This window comes from Apteryx rowi, unplaced genomic scaffold, assembly GCF_003343035.1.
Source record: "Apteryx rowi isolate R43461 unplaced genomic scaffold, aptRow1 scaffold_756, whole genome shotgun sequence".
Taxonomy (NCBI): Eukaryota; Metazoa; Chordata; class Aves; order Apterygiformes; family Apterygidae; genus Apteryx; species Apteryx rowi.
The window spans coordinates 223,064-243,626 of record NW_020451045.1 but is presented as its reverse complement, the minus strand read 5'-3'; the positions used below and the strand labels follow the sequence as shown (position 1 = coordinate 243,626).

Below are 20,563 nucleotides of genomic sequence, written 5' to 3'. Positions count from 1 at the left end.
AAATGTATACTTAGTTTTTGTTTTTATGTTGATTATCACAGAATCTACCCACAGTATTTATACTGAATATCATCATAGGATTTTCAAGGAGAGTTATGATCAAAACTACCATGTAACTCTTGAAAAACTATTTTTTGAAGAGAAAAATAAAGTGCTACAAAAATGACACTTCCCTTATATCTGAAGACAAATTGCCTCCTTTAAAAGAAGCTTAAAATAGCAACATTTGATGTGGTATTTAAAAAGAAATATGCTCTTCTCATTGCAAGCATAAAATATTTGCATATAAACTACCATTTTTACATTTTCCTTTTGCTGCAGGAGAATTACCCAGCAAAATATATGTAACTGATTTGCTATCTGTGTCACTTGATACTCAAACTAAGTATATATCCTACWAATTTTTTAAGATATTGCAAATTTCTTAAATTTGCTTCTCACAGATCAATGGCTCTTTCTTTCCTTTTTTATGCAAAAATTAATTTTTATATCAAATCACAGAATCGCTGAGGTTGGAAGGGACCTCTGGAGATCATCTAGTCCAACCCCCCTGCTCAAGCAGGGTCACCTAGAGCACGTTGCACAGGATTGCGTCCAGGCATGTTTTGAATATCTCCAGAGAAGGAGACTCCACAACCTCTCTGGGCAACCTGTTCCAGTGCTCTGTCACTCTTGAAATTGGAAATTGAAGCCATGGATAAATAATCAGCTATGGAGGAACAGATATTAATACAAATATTAATTAAAGAACAAACCCACAATCTTTGATGGAGAATAAAACAAAAATCTTATTAATGACCCTAAATTCAAAATAAATTAATTAAAGTAAGTATTACAGTTCTGGTTTTAGGACAACACGCAATAATCAAAAACAGCCAATAACCTTCTGAAACATAAGTCTTGTGCTGAAAAAAACTGTGGTTAGTTCACTCAAAGTACAGAAGAAATTTAATAATTTAAGCCTCTGACCATTATTGTTGCTCTTTAAATAGCATTCTGCGAAACCTGAAAACATCTAAGAATAATAATGGGGAGCTCTGAAATGGACAGGGAGCGTAAGAGCGTCCAGCCAGAACATGGTTACAAAGATAAATGACACATGCCTTAAAGTTAACATGGCTAAACACAGAGACAAGAAATGAGCTGAAATGGAAGAGAAAAGAGAAAGGGAAAGGAAACATAGGACTATAACAGCTAGCTTTTCTGAAGTGGAAATAATCACATATACTGTACCTACCTGCTAAATTAATTTGTGTCCCACTATTGCTTTACAATGCTCTCTTATGTATATTTAATCTTTGTTAGAAAGCTAGCCCCAAATAATGATGACATTGCTAATATAAAAATAAGAATGATACCTCATGAGTGCATTTCCTCTTTTCAGAATGGATAAACCACTAGAAGCCAACATTATATCCAGCAAATGCTCCGCACACACACCCCCTCCCCTCCAACAAAACTAACATATTCACAGCTTCACCTATATTTTTAAATATAACTCAGTAAAATTGCTTGGTTTAATAAAACAGGAGCATGGAAATCCAGGGAGTTAGCCTCTTAAAGTAAATATGCAAGAAAAATAAGCCTGTGTACCTATATATGTGCTGCATTTGAAATCCATCCGACTCTTTGTAAACCAGTAAATATCACTACTGAATTATGGGCATGGGTAGTGACTAGCCATTATTCCTCTACCACAGGGATTAAAAAAAAAAAAGAACCTATCAGAACACTGCCGTGACACTATTTGTGTTAAGACACACTATTGTGTAGCTGACTTTGAAGAGAATTAAAAACCACTCTGTAATTTGCCTAGTTTACTATTTTAAGCAAACATCAGAAAAAAATCTTTTAAAGGTTTCTTTGCTGTTTAAGTATGGTGCATTTTGATGAGAATTTCTCAGATAAATGCTCAGATTTAATTACCATGTCTACTCATTTCTCTCCCCATCTTCCAATTCCATATTCATTTGGTAAGTATCACTAGAACCACTAAATCCCATTACATCCAGTCCCAAACTCTTAGGACTTCACATCTGCTACAGTGATGCTTAACCGCTTCTGAACACTGCTTTTTTGAATTTGCCGTTGCTCCCGAAGGAGCCAGCTGGGCTGGTGCCAGTGGGCCAGCCCCTCTCGCCCCGGGGTATCTCCTCACTCTCCGAAGGAGGCTCTGTGAGAATAAGTTCCAAAATATTTCCTTTAAGATAAGAGCCTTGCAGGATTACCAGTTTATTATATTCTAACACTGCAGAGTTTGCAGCACTGTGGCAAATACCATACACTGAAATATTTGGTCTTACTTGCTTGATGAAGGTTGTTATGAATGGAATATCTGTCTAGCTTGTATCCATCACTGTAACATCAGCATCTCCAATGGAGGAGGAGAGTGGAACAGAAGTAAATTTCTACTCGTTTCAGCAGCTCCTAAAAACATTCAAAGACAAAGGAGCTGCAATCCTTGATCTGAAATGAGCTCTGCTGCTCGGAGGCCTCCTGATCACAGTTGGCCAAACCTGAATATGAGTTCATTGCAGTCTGAGAGCCGCATAACACCTTCTCTGAATAAACTGGTAATTTAATAGGACAAAAGATGTGTTAAGATTGAGGAAGGAGGGCATGCCACTAAAATATCTGTAGTTTGGCTGTGTTTAAGTATTACTGACATGTTCAGTAATGTAAGAAAACACCACATCAGCTAGGGAGCCCTGCTTTGTGGATCCTATCTGTTAGGAGTCCTTCTAGGAAAAGTAGAGGTATGGAGGTATTCAAAAGATGAAATCGTCACAACTTTGTTAAACTGGTCATTTTTACGAGAAAGCCTTAATATGTCTCCTCTAGGAAAATTTTAACAGAAAGAGCAGTTCTGAAAATAAACTCCACCCATGCTTTATTTTGAATGTTGTCATTTGGTCACCATAAAGCTGAGAGAGGCAAGAGAGGCAACTCTCCTGAGAAAACAATAAATACGATACCATTGATACAAATGGAAAAGATTCAGCAGGGTCTATGCGTGCTTTCTATCTGCCTGGCTATCTGGAGAGACATTTATGTCTCACCTTCCTGCTAGCAGCACTGCTCTGCAGCCGGCCTGCAAGGCAAGAAAAAGGGCTGCTATTTTCTTTTCCTCCTTGCATCCAATTAGAAAAAGGTTCTTAAAAAAAAGAGAGAGAGCGAGAGAGGGAGAGAAGTCCTTACTCCCCTCCCTTTCCTTAAGTGASAGTATTGCAAAGATTTGCATACAAAAGCACKTGAATATTTGCACTGCCGTGCATCTGGCAATTATCTTACAAGAGAGAGCATTTGTTTCAGCCAATTGCCACAGGCTTGGCATTACTGAGAGAAGTAGAGAGCATTTGAATGTACAGGAAAAAAAAGGGATATTGCAGCTTTCTAGCAGCTACCTTGAACATACTTCACGTTTAATTTCACCCTGTTGCCACAGGCACTGTGTTGTTATGACAGCTGATCTGCCATTGAATAGCTGTAAAGGAAAATCAACAAAGGATCGCTTCAGCGATTTTCAGTGCAATTTATTGGAGCTTGTATCTTGCGGCTGCTGCCGCCTGTCGGGGTAATGACACATGATGGGTGATTAAAGTGCAAGTCCTTAAATCAAAGCTGTGCCAATGGTCTGAAAAGGCAGAAAACAGCATTCAAACCTTGTTCATTTCTCATAGCGGGCGGACCTCATTAGGAAAAAAACGCGCTGTTATACTAACAAGAGAAAGTACTTGTGTCTAGGGAACATTTTCATGTTTCCGAGATTTACTGTAGCTTTCCTACAGCTTCTTTTAGACTGTGCATTTAAGGAAAATAAATAAGTAATTAAAACAGATAGAGGGTATTACCATCCATCATCACTGACTTGGAAATTAGAACTGAGCTGTACTGCAGTTTGTTCATATTCTCATCATTTAACAAGGATTTTGCCTTTGTTTGTCAAGAAATAGGTGGTAAAAGAGAGAGCTGCCTGTGATGGGAGTAAGGGCAAAAATAGGGAAGGGCATCTGGCCAGCTCATGAGAAAGACTTTGGGATATACGAGCACTTTCAGTTCACCGAACTTATTTCTGTTATTCTGTACCTTTACCTACCCCTTAATTCTTATGAAATATGCAAGTAATACAGCTAGAAATTTTGGCCAATTCGCGTATGGGGCAAAAATGCAGTCTACCTGTGGTAGCTGTAAAGTAGGGATGAATAAGTAAATAAATAAAAAAGCCCTTTGTTTAAAGATGGGAGAATGTTACAAGAAGAAAATAGTAAAACAGAGTACACAATCAGACTAGGGGATTTGTTTTGTTTTGCCAAGGAAAACAGTATTTACAGACCATGGGACTGTGAAAAATGGAACACAGCCATATTAAGGAGTATCAAAATAGCTGGGCGTAGGTGAATTTGACACAGTATGATTGCTATTCTTCCTACAAGCATTTTTTGAAGGTGTTAGGGATGGTGAGTTTTATCTTCCTTTACAACATATCGCAGGTAATTTATCTCTGCAAATGCAAAACAGGCAAAGCTACCCTTATCCACGTCTGGTGGGATATATGCATTTTGGATGAGAAACTGGACGTAAATGAAAGGCCAGCACCTACATATAAATGCTATTCTTTTCTTGCACAAGGAAAAGTAGCAATTGGTCAGATCTCAACATTTCTGTATTCTTAATAAGGAATTATGTTCCCAAACACTCCGATGAGTATTTAGAAGTACCCTGCTGAGCCAAGCACACGGGTTCTCCAACACGGTGCACTGGCATTACTGCAGGCACTGTGGGCAAAGCAAACTTGTTCACCCRGCCACATGGGAAGCGCACCTTTATCCTGCCCAGAGAGTTTCCCAGAGGAAGCCACACGTAGACTCCTATCCATTTTAATAAACAAATACTGCAGGGCTTCAATCATGTGGTGAAACAATTGTTAGCTAGCAGCGGAAGAAACAGCTTCGTTACATTCAAAATGTCCCTTCATAAGCACCTTCCTTGGGATTTTTTTTTTTGTGTTTATAATTACTGCTATCTTTTATTTCTCATGCAGCAGTAGCTAGTTTTACAATCAGGGCCCTTTTGTTCCACACGCTGTATGAAGATGGAGAGAAACAAATCCCGCCTGGAGGAAGTCATGATCTAAACGGACAAGAGGGATGAGGGGAGGCAGAGGCAGCAGAGATGCAGCGGGGTGAATTGCCACAGCAGAGACCCAGGGCAGCTGCAGCAACACAGCGCTAGGCTCCTTCTTGCACTGTGACCAGGTTTCCTTTCCCAGGCAGCTTTTTTTCAATTATTCTACCAAGCTCTCGTTATAGCCAACATTTTAAAAGAGKTTTTTTTTTTTTTATGTTAGTAGTGAAATTTAGCATTAAAAGTATTAGCTGGGATTAATATGTTCCTGCTGGAAGGAGGTGTTGGTCTGACTGAAGCATATGGCTTTAGGTTTATGTATTAATCATGTACAACGCAAATAGTTAAGAAGTATATTTGAGAGGAAAGTGAATGAAGCAACTCTGTTTTATTGGCAGACAGGATTTGTTGGAAATGTTTTGGTGATAAGAGTAAAACTTCTCAGTCTCCATCCTGACATGGAAATAAGTGATGGATTCAGGAAGGGGCAGGGCTAACATGACTGCCTCCAACAGATTATTTACATAGGAACATAACAGACCTTACTGAAAGCTTGCTTTTCAAGAGGGAATTTTTTCACAATACTGTTTTATCATGTTATATATGGCCTCTAAAGTGGAATTAGGAAGTGTGACGTTTATTCAGATGAAGGCAGGCAGGCAGTCCATTTTAAGCAGACATCTCTTCCCCTGTGACTCCCAGGCAACCTTTAAATAATTTTAGATCTTCCCTTCATGTTAAAGGCTCATTATCTTTTATAGGAATTCTTTAGAAGTCTTCTGATCCCAAACACCAGGAGTCATTTCTCAAGACAGCACTAGATTTCTTATTCCAGGTCTCTCTCATGGTTTTCTAATATTCTGTGTCTTGCTGAATATGGTATTCAAGAATTGCATATCTTTGGTTCAGAAGAAAAGAAAAAAAAAATCACCAATCATGATCTTTATATCCATTTCTTTAAAGAAAAGGAGAAGGACAACAACTGCTAAGTGCAGATTCTCTGCTTTCATGGCTCCCATTCTAGCACTGTGGTTCCTGATTCAGCATTGACTCTGGCAATTTTTTCTCTTCACATTTCTTTTAGTATTCAAATCTCTTTCTTTCCTTTAATCTTTTTTCTTTGTACTCCCTCCTCATATAATCTCTGACAACCAAAAAGTTAGAGCATTTTTCTGAGGTGAAGGTGTCATGAAACAACACCAYTCTGAGACACTAAATAAAGGTATAGCTGGAATTACTCCCATTTCCTTCATAGCTTTGAGTCTTGTTAAGTAAGTCAAGGGGTTTTTTTTAGCTTGGATGAGGTGCGTTTATACTCAGAAAAAGTCAGTCAGTTTCAGAGGCAGCAAGTCATGGAAGTATGCTAGGCCAATGTTTATTCTTGCCACCCCTGAACTACCAATAGAAAGTAATCTGTCCTCTTTTGACAGCAAAGGTAAATAGCTTTTCATTTAACATATAGATGGTACTGGAAATGCTAGAAGAATAAGGCCACCAGCCTAATTTAAGAGAAGATTTATCACAGAAACTATGGAAAGTAGAAATTTATCCAGCATTGCTACCAGTAGAGCAGGTAGAAACTTTCTTTAAACATGGAGGAAAAGAATCACCTGCACATAAAAGTGTTCATTTTAAGTCCATAGTAATGCTGTCAGTGGTGAGCATCTGTATACAGGAAATATCAGTGTTACAAGGGATGGTTAACAGGTGGAGAAGAGGGTTTTAAGCAGACTGCAGTTGKGTCTTTCTTACTAGAGAGGCAAACTAGTTTCAAGACCAGTGACCAAGTCTGTCTAAGCCACTAACTTTTTTCTCAAGTGATTTGAGCTACTGCTGTATGGCCTGTGCATGGACAATCTACATACAGAGTGAAGGAAGACAGGAGGCCAATACATCACAAGGAAGTCACAACAACATATTTATGTTAATCTTTGTTATATTTTGGAAGGCTACTTCTTACCAACTTTGTCACCTAGGAACAACCACCTGGGGTAGATTTCATTGCCTTCTGCCTCTGAGAAAAGGGGGCATTTGGGCTGACCTTGTGAAGCAAGGCAGCAAACTATGCAGGATCAATGAATTGCTAACACTGTGAGTTTCACGGAGGAAGCCTGCGGCTTTTTTCTGGCAGTAGGGCTATCCCTGAGGACTATCCCTGTGAACTAGAGTCTAGAAATCAGCTTGTGAGGGAGAGGGAAAGGAGCCACTGAGAAAAAGAAAACAATCAACAACAGAGCTCAGGATACAGTATTGGGGAGAATAAAGGCAGGTACAGGCCCATAGTTTGGAGTCACTTCACCTGCTTAAATGCCAGTCATAAAAATGCTACCAGAACTGGGGATCCAGCTATACCAGAAGCCTACCATGGCCCTCTTCTGCTCAAGTCACTCCCCAAAGCAGCTTGTCTTTAATGCGTGCATGATTAAGGCTAAGGCTGTGCCTCTTCTATGCACACCCCAACACCCCAACATCATTTGCTCTAAGAACCATGCTGGGAGCTGTATGTGTGTTAGTGTGGATGCGTGAGAGTACACACACGTGCGTGCCTGCTATCTCAGAGCCGGAGGGGTTTTCATTAGATTCAAACAGCAACTGACTCTCCAGGGAAGCTCCTGCTCTTATTTGATAAGGGATGCTCTTTTATCACACATGAAACTGCATGCAGTGATCAGACAGGCACTGTGCATAGCTGCCAACAAGAAGAAAGCTGTTTTTCTGTAGCATATTACAGCAGTGTGTCACTACTGCAGTTGAAGACTGGTCCAAAAATGGTCAGTTATGGCAGCCACAGAAACTGGTACTTCTCCTGATCCACAAAAAATCTGCAATTATTAACGTACTTGCTAGAGAGATTTTGGATATCATGTTATTATTGAGAAGATCGAGCCAGTTATGGTAGATCAGAGTGGAAAAGACATTTGAGGTACTGGGACTTGCAAATCTAATACAGGTGACACACTTCCTTTCAAAGAACTTCCAGTCATTCATTCTCTGACATTAAAAGAAACAAGTGAACAACACCTATAAACACAAATGTTAGCGGTCTAAAATACAGCTCTCCAAAATAGAATAAATTGGATTTTCCTTTCTTTTAGAGAAAAAAAAGTCTTTTTACTTTCAAGAGCAAACCTTTGCCAATCTAACTGACATCCCAAAACTTCAAAGCACTCAGTCAATCTGCAAAAATCCTGCGGGCATGAAAGTGCATGCCTTGGTGACCTCTGTCAGTACTGGTCTAATAAGTCACCCAGGCACATCTGGTGTGCCGGTGTGTCAGTAGTGTCTTTTTCACTTTCTAGTGAGAAATTATATAATCTCTAYGGCTTTTTTCATAATACTTTCTCTATATTCTCAGATATGTTCACATTTGTGGGAGCTGCAGCTAACACACACCTTAAAACTGGATTGTTTTGTCTCTTGAGTCTAGAAAGTAAAGACRACAGGTAGTGATTGTGTTTACATCCCAGATCCAACAGAATTAGAAGATGTATTTTCTGAAAGTTATCTGCCAGTGGCCAAGTTAAAGTGACCACTGTAACTGCACCTTAGAGTATCTTGAGACTTGATTAAGGGATTTTTTTATCCATATTTTCTCCCACTTCTGGGATTTTTTTAACAGATGCTGGTGGTATTTCTCTTTTGTTAGTTGTTTTTTGACCTTGACAAAAGAATTTTCTTACTTCCCCTTCGTTACTGAACTGTAGCTCATAAACATGGTAAAAATATTTGAAATTAGATGTTAACCCTTTTCATCTTTAAGTCATCTTTTCTCTCTCTCCTAAACAATGTTTTCTATTAACCATACTGACTTTCCAGGCACTATCACATGCAGCTGAATGCCAATATTAAATTAAAAACAACAAAAAACAACCTACACAACCTTCCCCCCTCCAAACTATGGAGGCAGTAGACAAGCCTTTTTCACTCGGTGGTAATATCTGGATCACAGAGAAGGGTTTTAGTTCTTACTTTTAACAGTGAGGAACATGGACTTGCTGACGTCTGCTCCCACATCATTGCTGACCTTGCAGAGGTAGTATCCACTGTCTTCTTCCAACACATGTTTAATCAGCAAGGAGCCGTTTGTGAGAAGCTGGATACGACCATTCAATGCAATCGGCTGGAACTGAGGAACCCCGGCACCTAGAGCAGGACCCCCACAAAAACAGGTTAGTTAGGAAGGAAAGGGTCTCATTTTTTTGTAAATAAGGCGGAATCAATAGCTTCCTATTCTTAGAGGCTTGATTTAACTAAAATGCAGTTTGTTTCTGGGATCGCTGGAACAAATGGCATGGTCCTTGCCAAACCGGAACTCATTAAATGGAAAGGAAAGAAGACTTACCGAATACAATCCAAATATAATGGTAGAAATAATTTGCCCATGTTGTTAAGGAATAGAGATAAAGGGGCAAAAGGAGCATGAAGTGAGACTGGAGGAACCAGGAAGGGAGAAAGAGAGAATGAAAGAGATTTGTGAACAGCTCATGGGTAAAAAGGCACATTTGTTGTACATTTAGATGTTGATAAATTATTGACAATTACAGTTGAACAGTCACAGAACTATGCATCCCTTATGCATACACCAAATGAATTTCTTATGACTAAGAGGGATGTCTGTTGTAGTAAACATGGAATACTCAAGGGACCTCTAGGACCTTGTTTACTAAACTCTGGGTAACGTGGAAAAACACATCAGTGACTGTGTTGCCTGTCTCCTCCTACAGCTGACTGACTGATGACACATTAAATCTCTTTTCTGCCATGTCTGGGGCCAGTATTCATTCAGACTGATTAAAAAAAAATTACAAAGAAAGAAAGAAACAGAAAGCTCAAAACACTAATCAGGCATAAGGTGCCACATTTCATAATTGAAAGTCCATAAAAACGCAGGAAGCCAAAGGTTTCTGCATCAACTTTGATTTCAGGAAAAAAAAAATCTTAATACAAATTTAAGATTGAAACAACCTTTTAAACACCGTGATTCGTACACTTGTAGACACACACCCAAACTCTTTAAGATACAGAATTCTGGCCAAAATGGCAGCTGGTTGGACACAGCCACATGGAATTGGCATATTTTTTTTCTCATATGTGTTCACAGATGACTGATTTATAAGTGTATTAGGCACCACCTTTTTGCCCCATCCTAGAGGAAGGTCCAGTCAAAGGATGAGTCTTCAGTTTCCTCCTACCCCCGCTTGCATAAAGCAGGTACGAAACAGAAATACCGAGGGTGGCCATTTTATCCTTTAATATTGTAGCTGGATGCACTGTTCCTATCCACCACAGAAAACAAGTGGAGCAATACTCATTCAGTGGAGTTACTGGACATAGTATCTGATGATTCTTGAATTACTGTTGGAGCATTAATCATAGTCCAAATATGAAAGATCCCAGTTTCAGTCCCAAATGGTTGTGTTAAAGCTACTTTTACTTAGAATGGAGAAACTAGGTGATCTAGGGAATAAGGGATAGTTTTTATTTAGGTAGCTTATCATAATAATATAATGCTTACATTGTCATACTGTCCAGAGGCCCACCACAAGCTCAGGTTCCTCCAGCGATAGGAATTCTCCAAATGTATATTAAGATATGGTTCTTGCAACAGGGATTTTACAACACAGTTTGACAGCAGGAGAGGGGATTTTTCAGAGAAATCGTAAGTTAGTCTTCTTCAAGGGAACTGTCTTTTACTACTTTCTGTACATGAAGTTGACATCTGTCAGCATTAATTACTATATGCATTTGGCTGAGTCAGTTCAGGAGGAAATACAATAAATAAATACTATGGGGAATGATTTAGTATAAAATAGCAAGCTATAACAACCTATGAATATAACATCTGGAATATTAAAAAAAGACCTGACATGCATACTAAAATTTTTCTAGTCCTAAAAGAATTTGCTTTGGGGACTGGCAGTTACACTGAAAGTTCCCAAGGCTGATACTGTGAACTTAGAAATGTTAAAGGGATAATGTTTTCAGAAAAATCAGCTGCAAAGAATATTTGATTTTTCAGCTATTTTAGTCACATGCATAACCCCCCTCCTTTTTTTTTTTTTTTTTTTACTTTTTTCTTTAATTAGCCATTTTCTGTCATTTAGTAGGAAGGCATAATTATGCTTCACTAATTTTACCTGTCTGCAATGGAGAGGCCAAATAGACCGATGCAAGCACTCACTTATAATTCTCCACACGAAAAATTTCTGTGACAATTGGTGTTCAAAGAAAGGAAAGGACCACTAGTCCTGTGCATAGGCAGAATTTTGCCTATCCTATGGATAGCCCTATGAATGGGCAAAATGTGGCATAAAAGTTTGCAAAGGCATCTTATTCCTTACGTGCACCTTTTCTGGTATTACAGCCAAAGTTTTTCTTGAGCAGTGACAGCCACTAATCACCAGGAACCACATGGAGGATTCTGTGGGGTGACTACATGCTCATAAAAGACTAAAACAACACATTCTTGCTGATTAGAGGGTCTCTGTATCGATCTGTGTCATTATTTTTCAGAGACAACACATCTGTTACATGTCTTTCCCAATGCACAAGAAAGCAGACTCTCCTCTTCCCCTTTTTCACCAACATTAAAAACCTAACTGCCTTGCAGGTGCACAGATGCCCTTTCTACTCTGTTGTGGCATCTACAAATGAGCTAGGACCTGATTGCTTCACTCCTGCTGGCCTAACCTCAATAATTATTACAGAATTTGGTACAAACCCAGCCTCTAAAGCAATTATATAATGTGTCTCTTTAAGGCAAGATGGACCATATAGCCCACACATATGTACAGCATTTTAGTTAGACTAGCTATCGAAACTGAAGGCATGCATTAGCAAAATGCAGAGACAGAATAAAAATACTGACCTTTTCACCTAGAGTTATTTTGGCCAAAAACTGAAAGTGCAGTTTGACAGCTTTTGCCTATATCAAGTGCCTAAAACTTTCTCTGACTTACAAACCTCAGAGCTGTTAAGAGAAAACCTTAAAAAAATGCCACTTGAGAGCAAAGTATCCCTGAAATCAAACTGCTGTCCTTTTCTCCTTTCCTATGGGCTGCTTGTCTCATCACGGTTAACTACAACTCAGCTAGCCCAACTTGGCCTCTTCCTTCAACACACAAACAGAACAAAACAGAACTGCTTCTTCGTGACCTACATTCACAATTAAAATCCCATGTACCACTGAGCTCAATGGCATTTGGAGCGCTGCACCCTTCTTGCCACAAAATGGATCGTATCAATGAAGGCAATAATAGTCTTTAAAATGAACATTTCTCTTCCCCCACTCGTTTTCTCCAAATGTCATTTAGACTTATCCTAAGGAACCTGAAAATGACATGAAGCATTAGATAAGGATTTATTCTCAACAGTACCCGTTTTTGTGCTTGTCCGTATGTCATTTGGGGCACATTTAAAGATCTCTAAAGAGCTGACTCATGCGCACAGGATACAGAGTTCGGAGAGTTTGKTTTTTTTGATAACACCAGCTAGAAGATAACTGGCTAGAAGACACAATCTAGCAAACAGCACGTTTTAATTAAAAATCTGTCAATTTCATATAGTTAGTTAGGGTCAAGTGGGGCCACTTTTAATGCTCTGTTACATGAGAAGAAAATGTCAAAGCCTTATGTAAAGCGCATACTGAATTACTGCTTATGCTAATGCTACCTGACCTTTCGTCTTTGCTGAAAAGATACGATTGGCCATGTTATCACAGATTTTGAAGGAAAAAAAGGCAGCCAAATGCTAGCAGGGAACCTTGTTCTAAGTTTGTCTCAGTTAAAGCAGTGCTTCTTTTCTCTTGGGCTTACGTTTCATCACTAGTCCCACCGAGAGCATAGCTAACACACACACGTGCGCGCGTGCACACACACACATGCACAACTCCAGGAAGTGTACTAAGCKAAACCAAAGTTCATCTAGGTCAGCTTGGTACCTGTGACAGTGGCCAATGCCACATGCTAGGGGGGAACAATAGAAGAACAGTGCAAACATAACTGATATATCCCTTGCTGTATCCTGCTAGCTTCTGACAATGTGAAATTTAAACCAGTAACTTACTGGTAAGTAAGCTATTACTAAACCACGATCAATCCCTCTCCAGTGCTCACAGGAGGAACCATACCTTTCGAATACTTCCAGACAATGGTAGGAACAGGATAACCCTCTGCAGAGCAGTTGAGAATTACAGCTTTTCCATATATGCCATCCTGGTCACTCGGCTGAACCACAAATCTAGGGGGCACTGCGGGAGGAAGAAGACGAAGCCRTGAGAATTTGTGCAACTGATCAGATAGTTCAAAATGGCAGACCAATCAAAGGGAAAATAAGAAGGCATGACATTTCATAATCGAAAGAAAAATGAAAAACAGCTTTTTAAGGATGCAATCATTTTGTGAAGATGGTTTTATGCAATTTTTTACTTACTGTGCACAAACTTTATGTATTTCTCACCAGGGACAACAAAAGCACCGATCTTGACAGGATACAAAAATAAGGTAAAAGAAATCTCTCCATGGGAGAGGTTACAAAATGGATTGAAAAATAAACCAAACTGTCACGGTCAGAAAAGAAATTCTTGCTTACAAAGTGAAAGGATTAACAGGTGTCTAAGAACAGCTAAATATTTCTGTGTTTCTTTGTTTTTTATAACAGTGAGCATATATACTAGCAAGTTACAGAAAAAGGAGATTTTAAAAAAGATATGTACCCTACATAACCTTAAAATAACAATAGTTCTTAAATGGATCATTTCATATTTAAACAATGGTGTCTGAACCATAGATTCTGACAAGATTTATCATTCCAAACACAGCCATGGAAAGTTTCAACACATTTTGTTTGTATCAGAGGTCTTACTGGAAACAGATGTATGTGCAACAATATATATTTATTAATAGAGTTATTCTAAGGCATCATAAAACAACTGCAGAGACTCTTTCAGATATACACAAGTACATATATAAAATAAAGGCTGTACATGTAAAGCTGTACATGTTCCAAATACAAAAACGTAGCAAAGAAAACAACTTCTTGTGACAATACTAGACCAACAGTTGACCGCGAAGGACAGATACTAAAAGTCAATGTAACAATAAAACCTGCAGATTTGACAGAAGTTCAAATGAAAAGCTGAAAACTGTGAAGACCTTTCAAAGAGCCACAAAAGTTACAAAAAATAAGAAGGGTGCTTCAACAAGGTTATGGCCTTATCAAAAAGTCCATTAAAGTCAGAGGTTTTCATCAATCTCCTGTCCTTTGGTTCACGGCTTGAATAAGTAAACACTTGGAAAAAAAAAAAATATTTGTGCCCTCAGCCCATAAACTCTTCTTTTTGTGGTTTCTTAGAGTGCTACATAGAGAACATAATAAGGTGACCAAGCTTCTGAAAGACTTTTTCCCCCCTAAAGCTAAGTACAGTAAGAAGCTCAGATTTAACACAGTAAGGAGAGATACTAATAGTTCCTTCCTTTCCTCAGCCCACTGCAGCACATGCACACTGGGACACACACATGGTCATGGATTCACAGCTTCCTGTTTGACCAAACTGGAAAGTCCGTGCCAAATTTGTCTGCAGGTACAGRTAGGGATGCTGAAATTTGGGGCCTTCAAGAACAGAAGGCCCAGAGAACCCTCCGTGCTCTGACCCAACCCTTCGTCCCACGTCCTCCTCCAGCCTCATCATCTGCCTCTCAGGGAGTGACAGAAACAAGAAAAGGAAGCATAAGAGAGGACTATAACACAAGGGAACATAAGGCAGCATAGAAAGGGCTCATCGGTACTGAGACGGACTATTCTATTTTTCCCTAGGATCTGAAACAGCTCTTAGTGGCCCTGAGTACGGTACTATTTATACATCTGAAACTTCAGCTGCCAATCATGGGACTAGCCAAGGACTGCTCAAAGTTGGAGACACCTAAAAAAAATTGCTTCAGCTGCAGAGCACCCTCCTCACAATGGCTTGAGCCTTCTTTCCTCTGCCTCCACAATCCAGTGCTCCTCTACCACCTTTTTTCTTTCCASCTTCACAGGTACAACTAATTTTTAAAAGATGAGTCAGCAGTAACTGGAACAACCTTATGGTGAGCAAATGATCACTTTAACTGGACCTTTGCTCATTCAGTCCTAAAGCTATAACGTAAAGCAATTTATTAGCTAAATACATACTGAGAAGTTTTACTTCTGTTTGGAACATGGTTACAAGTAACACAAGGAACCATCAGCAGTGGAGGCAAGAGCCACCTTTGCACTAGAAGAGATCTTGTTTCTCCTCCTTCTGTAATGGAAACCTTTACTATATTTATTGCTGTCAAACATTTCAGCTTTCTAAATGACTGCCACACTGACAAATTTAAATCATATGTTGTGTTAATTCATGACAAGTATGCACCAAACACTCAACCTTGGCAACAGCAGTCTTGGGCAACCATCCACCCTGTTCTAATTATCTACACATTGGAAACATTTACTTCAGTAGTTCAGTTCCAACTGTTCTATGTTCATTTTGTCACCAGATGCAAAAGAAGTCCTAAATACTTATTTTCCAAAACAGGTGAAAAATATAAGTAGTTGCACAAACATGTTTGATTTCATACCACTAACAGTTCATCAACTACTTTCACCTGGAGAACTGTAAATAAATTTATCTTTGCAACTTCCAACAAATCAATTATGAGCTGCTTAGCTTGTAAAGAGAATAAACAAAAAAATTAGCCAAAATTATGGGAAAAAACACTGTCATTAAAAGATATGTAAATAAAAATATTGGAGTTTAAGGTCTACAAGAAGTTCAGAGAGACAACACATGCTCAAAGAAGGACAGGTGTGAGAATGGACATGTTTTTGCTAACGAACAGCAAATGCATTAGAACTAGCAAGAACAGTCCTACCGGGTCAGACTGATGGCCCATCTAATGCAGTATGCTGGCTCTGGCCATGGCAAAGGACATGGTACTTACAGAGAAGGTGTGAAGCTGGCCCCTTTCTGCAGGCCCGTTCCCTTTGTTCTTCCCCACCACCCACAGCTGTTGCACGAGGTGCACTGTAAGAAACACATCTGCCCAGGATGCATTGAAAGACCTGTTGTTTACTGATTCGCCTTTTAAACCTGCTGATACAGACTACCTTCAAAACCTCCTCGGGCAGCAAGCTCCAGAAGTTCAATACCTGCTGTGTAAAGGAGAATTCTCTTTTATGTGTTTTAACAAGACTTCCTATCAGTTTCATTGTGTGCCTCCCAGTTCCAGTAATGTGGAATTTGGTGAAGAACTGCTCCATGCTCATCATAGCCACCACCTTCTTGGTACTGCAAACCATACTACACACTTCAGTGTTGTCTAGGAGTGAATGCAAATATGCAGTATTCAAACAGACAGAAAGTTACAGAGATTGAATTATAGCCAGTGGATAATGGCTCAATCCAAGAGTAGAAGGGTATTCAGAAATTAAAATTCTAGGCAATATATTCAGTTTCTTCACCTGGGATTATACAAAGGAAAGACTACTGTATCATCTACATACTGATAATGTAATTATAAAGATTTGACTTCATAAAATTGCTTAAACTGAATAAAAATCTAGCCTCCCCKGAAACTGGAAGAACCCATGCTTTTACCCATCTCCTCTATCCCAAATAACTCACCTCAGTTGTATTGGTCTTACAAAGATTACAAATGATGCAACAAAATGATAATTACTGGGCTCCTTTGCCACTGAAAAGCATGAAGAGTAAAATGTCTCTTATAAATATCTCTTACAGTACAAACATTTTGTAATTTCTTTGTTTAGTTTCCTTTCTCTTTGATAACATTTTCTTTAGATTCTCCAGAATTCTTTTAGAGTCTCTTTTTAGATTGCTCTAGATGACACTAACAAGAACATTAACAAGAACTGATGACTTTCCAGGAAATAATTTGCCATTATTATATCAATGGGTAGGCATATGTAGAAAGTTCTGGATAAGTTAGGCAAGATTGCCCATTATGTAATAAAAGCAAGCAATCTTTCAAATACTATTAGCATTAAAGTTATTTATAAAAATTACTTATTTATCCAATCTCTTTGGACATACATAAAAAAAATAGGACACACAAAGAAAAACAGATGGTTGTCACACATAAATGTTGTTTTACCATTTCTAGAGAAATATCTCCTTTTRCATCTTTAAAGAATTTATGAGGACTGTATACATGCTTGATGCATTGCGCCCTGAATGTTGACAAGCTCTGAACTGGGCTTTTTATCATATTGGTTTCACTGTATTTTGGGTATAGGTGAAACATAGGGTTTTGGCTCAGATATTCTTGGCCATGCTTTTTCCTGCACTGAATGACTAGTTCAGTGGTTCTATATGCAAAACTAATTTTCTATCCCAGTTAAGACCATTGGTCCTTTCCAGTCTGGTGTCCTTCCTCAGACAACAATATATCAGGAATGTGATACTTGAAAAGATACTGGGGAGTCAGGAATCAAGAAGTAGCTGGCTAAATGTTTATAAGATGTTGTGTGCAAGGGAAAAATACGAAACCTTCAATAATCACTTGATGGTTTGGGGCATGATATGTGATCATTCAGGTTGGGAAACAGTGGAATAATTTTCTAAAGTGGTTTGAAAATCTTCAGGTTCTCGTATCTGCTCTTTTAATTTATGATATTATCATTTTTAATCATTGTTTTTATTACAGAATTTGATATCAGAATGGTAACTGTGGAAATTAAATTTCAAGTCCAGAGTTAAGTGTATGATTAGCAATTATACAAACATAAACAGAATATGTTTCAACTTTACCGCATGTGGGCAGAGTCTTTGCCAAGTAACGGAAACAATTTCTATGTTCACTAAAACTTTAGCCTTCCCTTAGGAGCACTTATAAAAGTGCCAACTGCTGCTGTGAGTTTTGAGGACATGACTTCCTGGCTCTTAGGCTTAAGATTGCCATTAGAAACCAGAAGTGATGCTACAGCAAAACAAAATAACTCATTCAATGATCTTCCAAATGTTTCTATATTGTTGGCTAGGTAAAACCACAGGATTTTTCTTCTTATAGAAATGATTGGATGGTAAATAGAGGACACCTTTGGGTTTTTTTTTTTCCTTCCCCACTGATAGTTTCCTTCTCGGTTTTATTTCAAATGAATGAATTCTTCAGAGCTATATGCTACCATATTTTGGAAGACAATGCAGTTGACTACTTGATCTAGATTTTGGTATTTAGATCCAGACTATAAAGCTACATTCACTTTTTCATTATCTTTAAAGAATTCATTAGTCCTTAAACAAAATTTTCTTAGTGAGAACTTCTCCAAGTTCATTTGTCTGATGTGCTCAGGTAAAGTTAATGCAGAAGAGAAAGCAATTAGTTTTCCTCCTCTYTCTGTAGTTATAAAGGTGTGGGCCATCCTGTATCCCTTTATAAATGAAACACCCTGAAATAGCTCACAAATATGACTGAACAGTTCTTCTCTTATTATCACCTTTGTTTCAGCAGCACAGTCCCTTRAGCCTATAACGGAGGGCATTTAAAATTGCTTTAACAGTAAGTTTCTTTCAGGCTTTCTCATTTAATGCAGCCCACGGATCTGTGATGAGAAATGAGCTGTTGAATTGTTTAGTTTAACAGCAATAAGTTGACAGATGCAAACTATTTAATGGTTGAACTCAAAGGACCTAAAAAAGGTATTTTCTCTCAATATTATGACTAGCAGTCTCAGGCTCTCACGAAGGGAAAACAAAGGATGAGGGAAATCAGAATAGGGTGCTGAAGATAACACGAATGCCACGCTGACATTTTAAAGGATGGAAAATGCTTTTATTATCTACTTCTGTGAAACAATTCTGATAAGATGAGAAAAGATGAGCTGGTACCCTAACAAGATGCCGCTTACCAGTGTCATCACTGTTGACAATGATGAACTTTACAAGCTATTAACTAAAATTAAAGAATAAGTGCATTCTAACGTTCCCTAATTTAATTTTGTTTTATGTAAATCCAAGAATCCTTTCTGACCCTGTTTCAGGCCAGAGACCAGATGACAAACTCAAACATTCCTTGCTGGACTTAAAATCTATGGAAGTGCTTCTGGCCCCCAAGTATAGTGATTAGTACATTACACTAGAGAGTAATTCTGAAGGTTCCTAACATGACCTCCTCTGGTGGGCTACTGGAGTGAGTTAGGAAATAATCTATGACATTGGCCCAGAATACAATGTTTCATTTTTACATGGAATATTTGTACTTTACATTTAGAACACACTGTCAAAATGATGGAAGAAATTTAATCAGCCAAAGCAACCATTGATGTATTAATGAATGAGATCATTAAACACTGTACTTTAGCAGAGATGAACAGTTATTAAATTTGGTCATTGGACCTAAGGGGTCGATTTAGCTGGTTTAGTGAAACCATTTGCTATGCAGTTCAAGAAAAAAGATGTACTTTTGCAAAATGAGAAAGTGCCTAGTGGTTTGTGTTGATCAGGTTTGCCTAATGAGAACATTAAATAGGAAGTGAATCATTCAAGAATAACCTTCAAAGCCAGAGGGTAAACACCAGCAAAGAAAGTAAATGGGTTTTGACACCAACTGTGACCATAAATCTTTTCCCCCTACTTTTCTATCACAGACTGCATTTGCTGCATCACACCACCACCAGACACCAGAGAGCAGAGAGATACTTCCTGGAAGATTCAAGGCTCAGGGGCTCTTCACTGGGTACTTGACTATCTAACAATATAAGACATACCTGGCAAGCACAAAATGAAAACACGTTTTCACTAAATGCATTAAGGGGGGGTTATTAGGTATTTAAAGACCTTATCTCAATTTAAACTCATGATCTGTTCACTAAAAGGAATTTTAAAATCATGATTTATGCACCCACTGTTATTTTTGAATTCTCTGTTCTCATAGTATCTGAGAATTTTTGAACTCATAATACATTCATGAGCTTTTTCCTTTTGGTTACCAATTAAAATCTTTTTCACCACTCTTTATTTCATAATTATTTCATTCCCATCTTAGGAAACTCTATCAAAATGAATAAAACATGATAAAGTGTCTATAGATTTTTAAACACTCTTTAGAAGACAGCCTTAATTAATAAAGCTTTAATTAATTCCATACAGTGATATAAGGATTTGACAGAAAAGATATTTTCCTAACTTCCACAGACAGTTTTCATGACAGGATCCTATTCTTTCCTTTCTGTTAAAGAAACACTGTTAGCATGTTTCTTTAACAGAAAGGATGGCTAGAAAACCATGAGTGCAACAAGAAATAAAATAATCAAAGTAATAACCATTTATGGGTTTTTGAGAAACTGCTTTTTTTTTTTTTTTTTTTTTGCTGCATTTCCAGAGGAACTGCAAGGAGCCAGTGCAGCACAAGCTTGAAAAGTGAAAGCTCAATTTTCACTCACCTGGCCTGCCTACCTGAAG

At 38.3% G+C, this 20,563-nt stretch overlaps 1 protein-coding gene across 1 annotated transcript in view; it reads right to left on the bottom strand.

Moving 5' to 3' along the window:
* DSCAM (DS cell adhesion molecule) overlaps positions 1–20,563 on the bottom strand; it is a 188,918-nt gene that overhangs the window by 135,440 nt on the left and 32,915 nt on the right. The window contains exons 8-9 of the mRNA XM_026088187.1: positions 13,253–13,372; positions 9,094–9,267 (exon numbers count right to left, since the gene is read on the bottom strand). Coding sequence (XP_025943972.1) covers positions 9,094–9,267; positions 13,253–13,372 — 294 coding nt within the window. The remainder of the gene's footprint in view (positions 1–9,093; positions 9,268–13,252; positions 13,373–20,563) is intronic.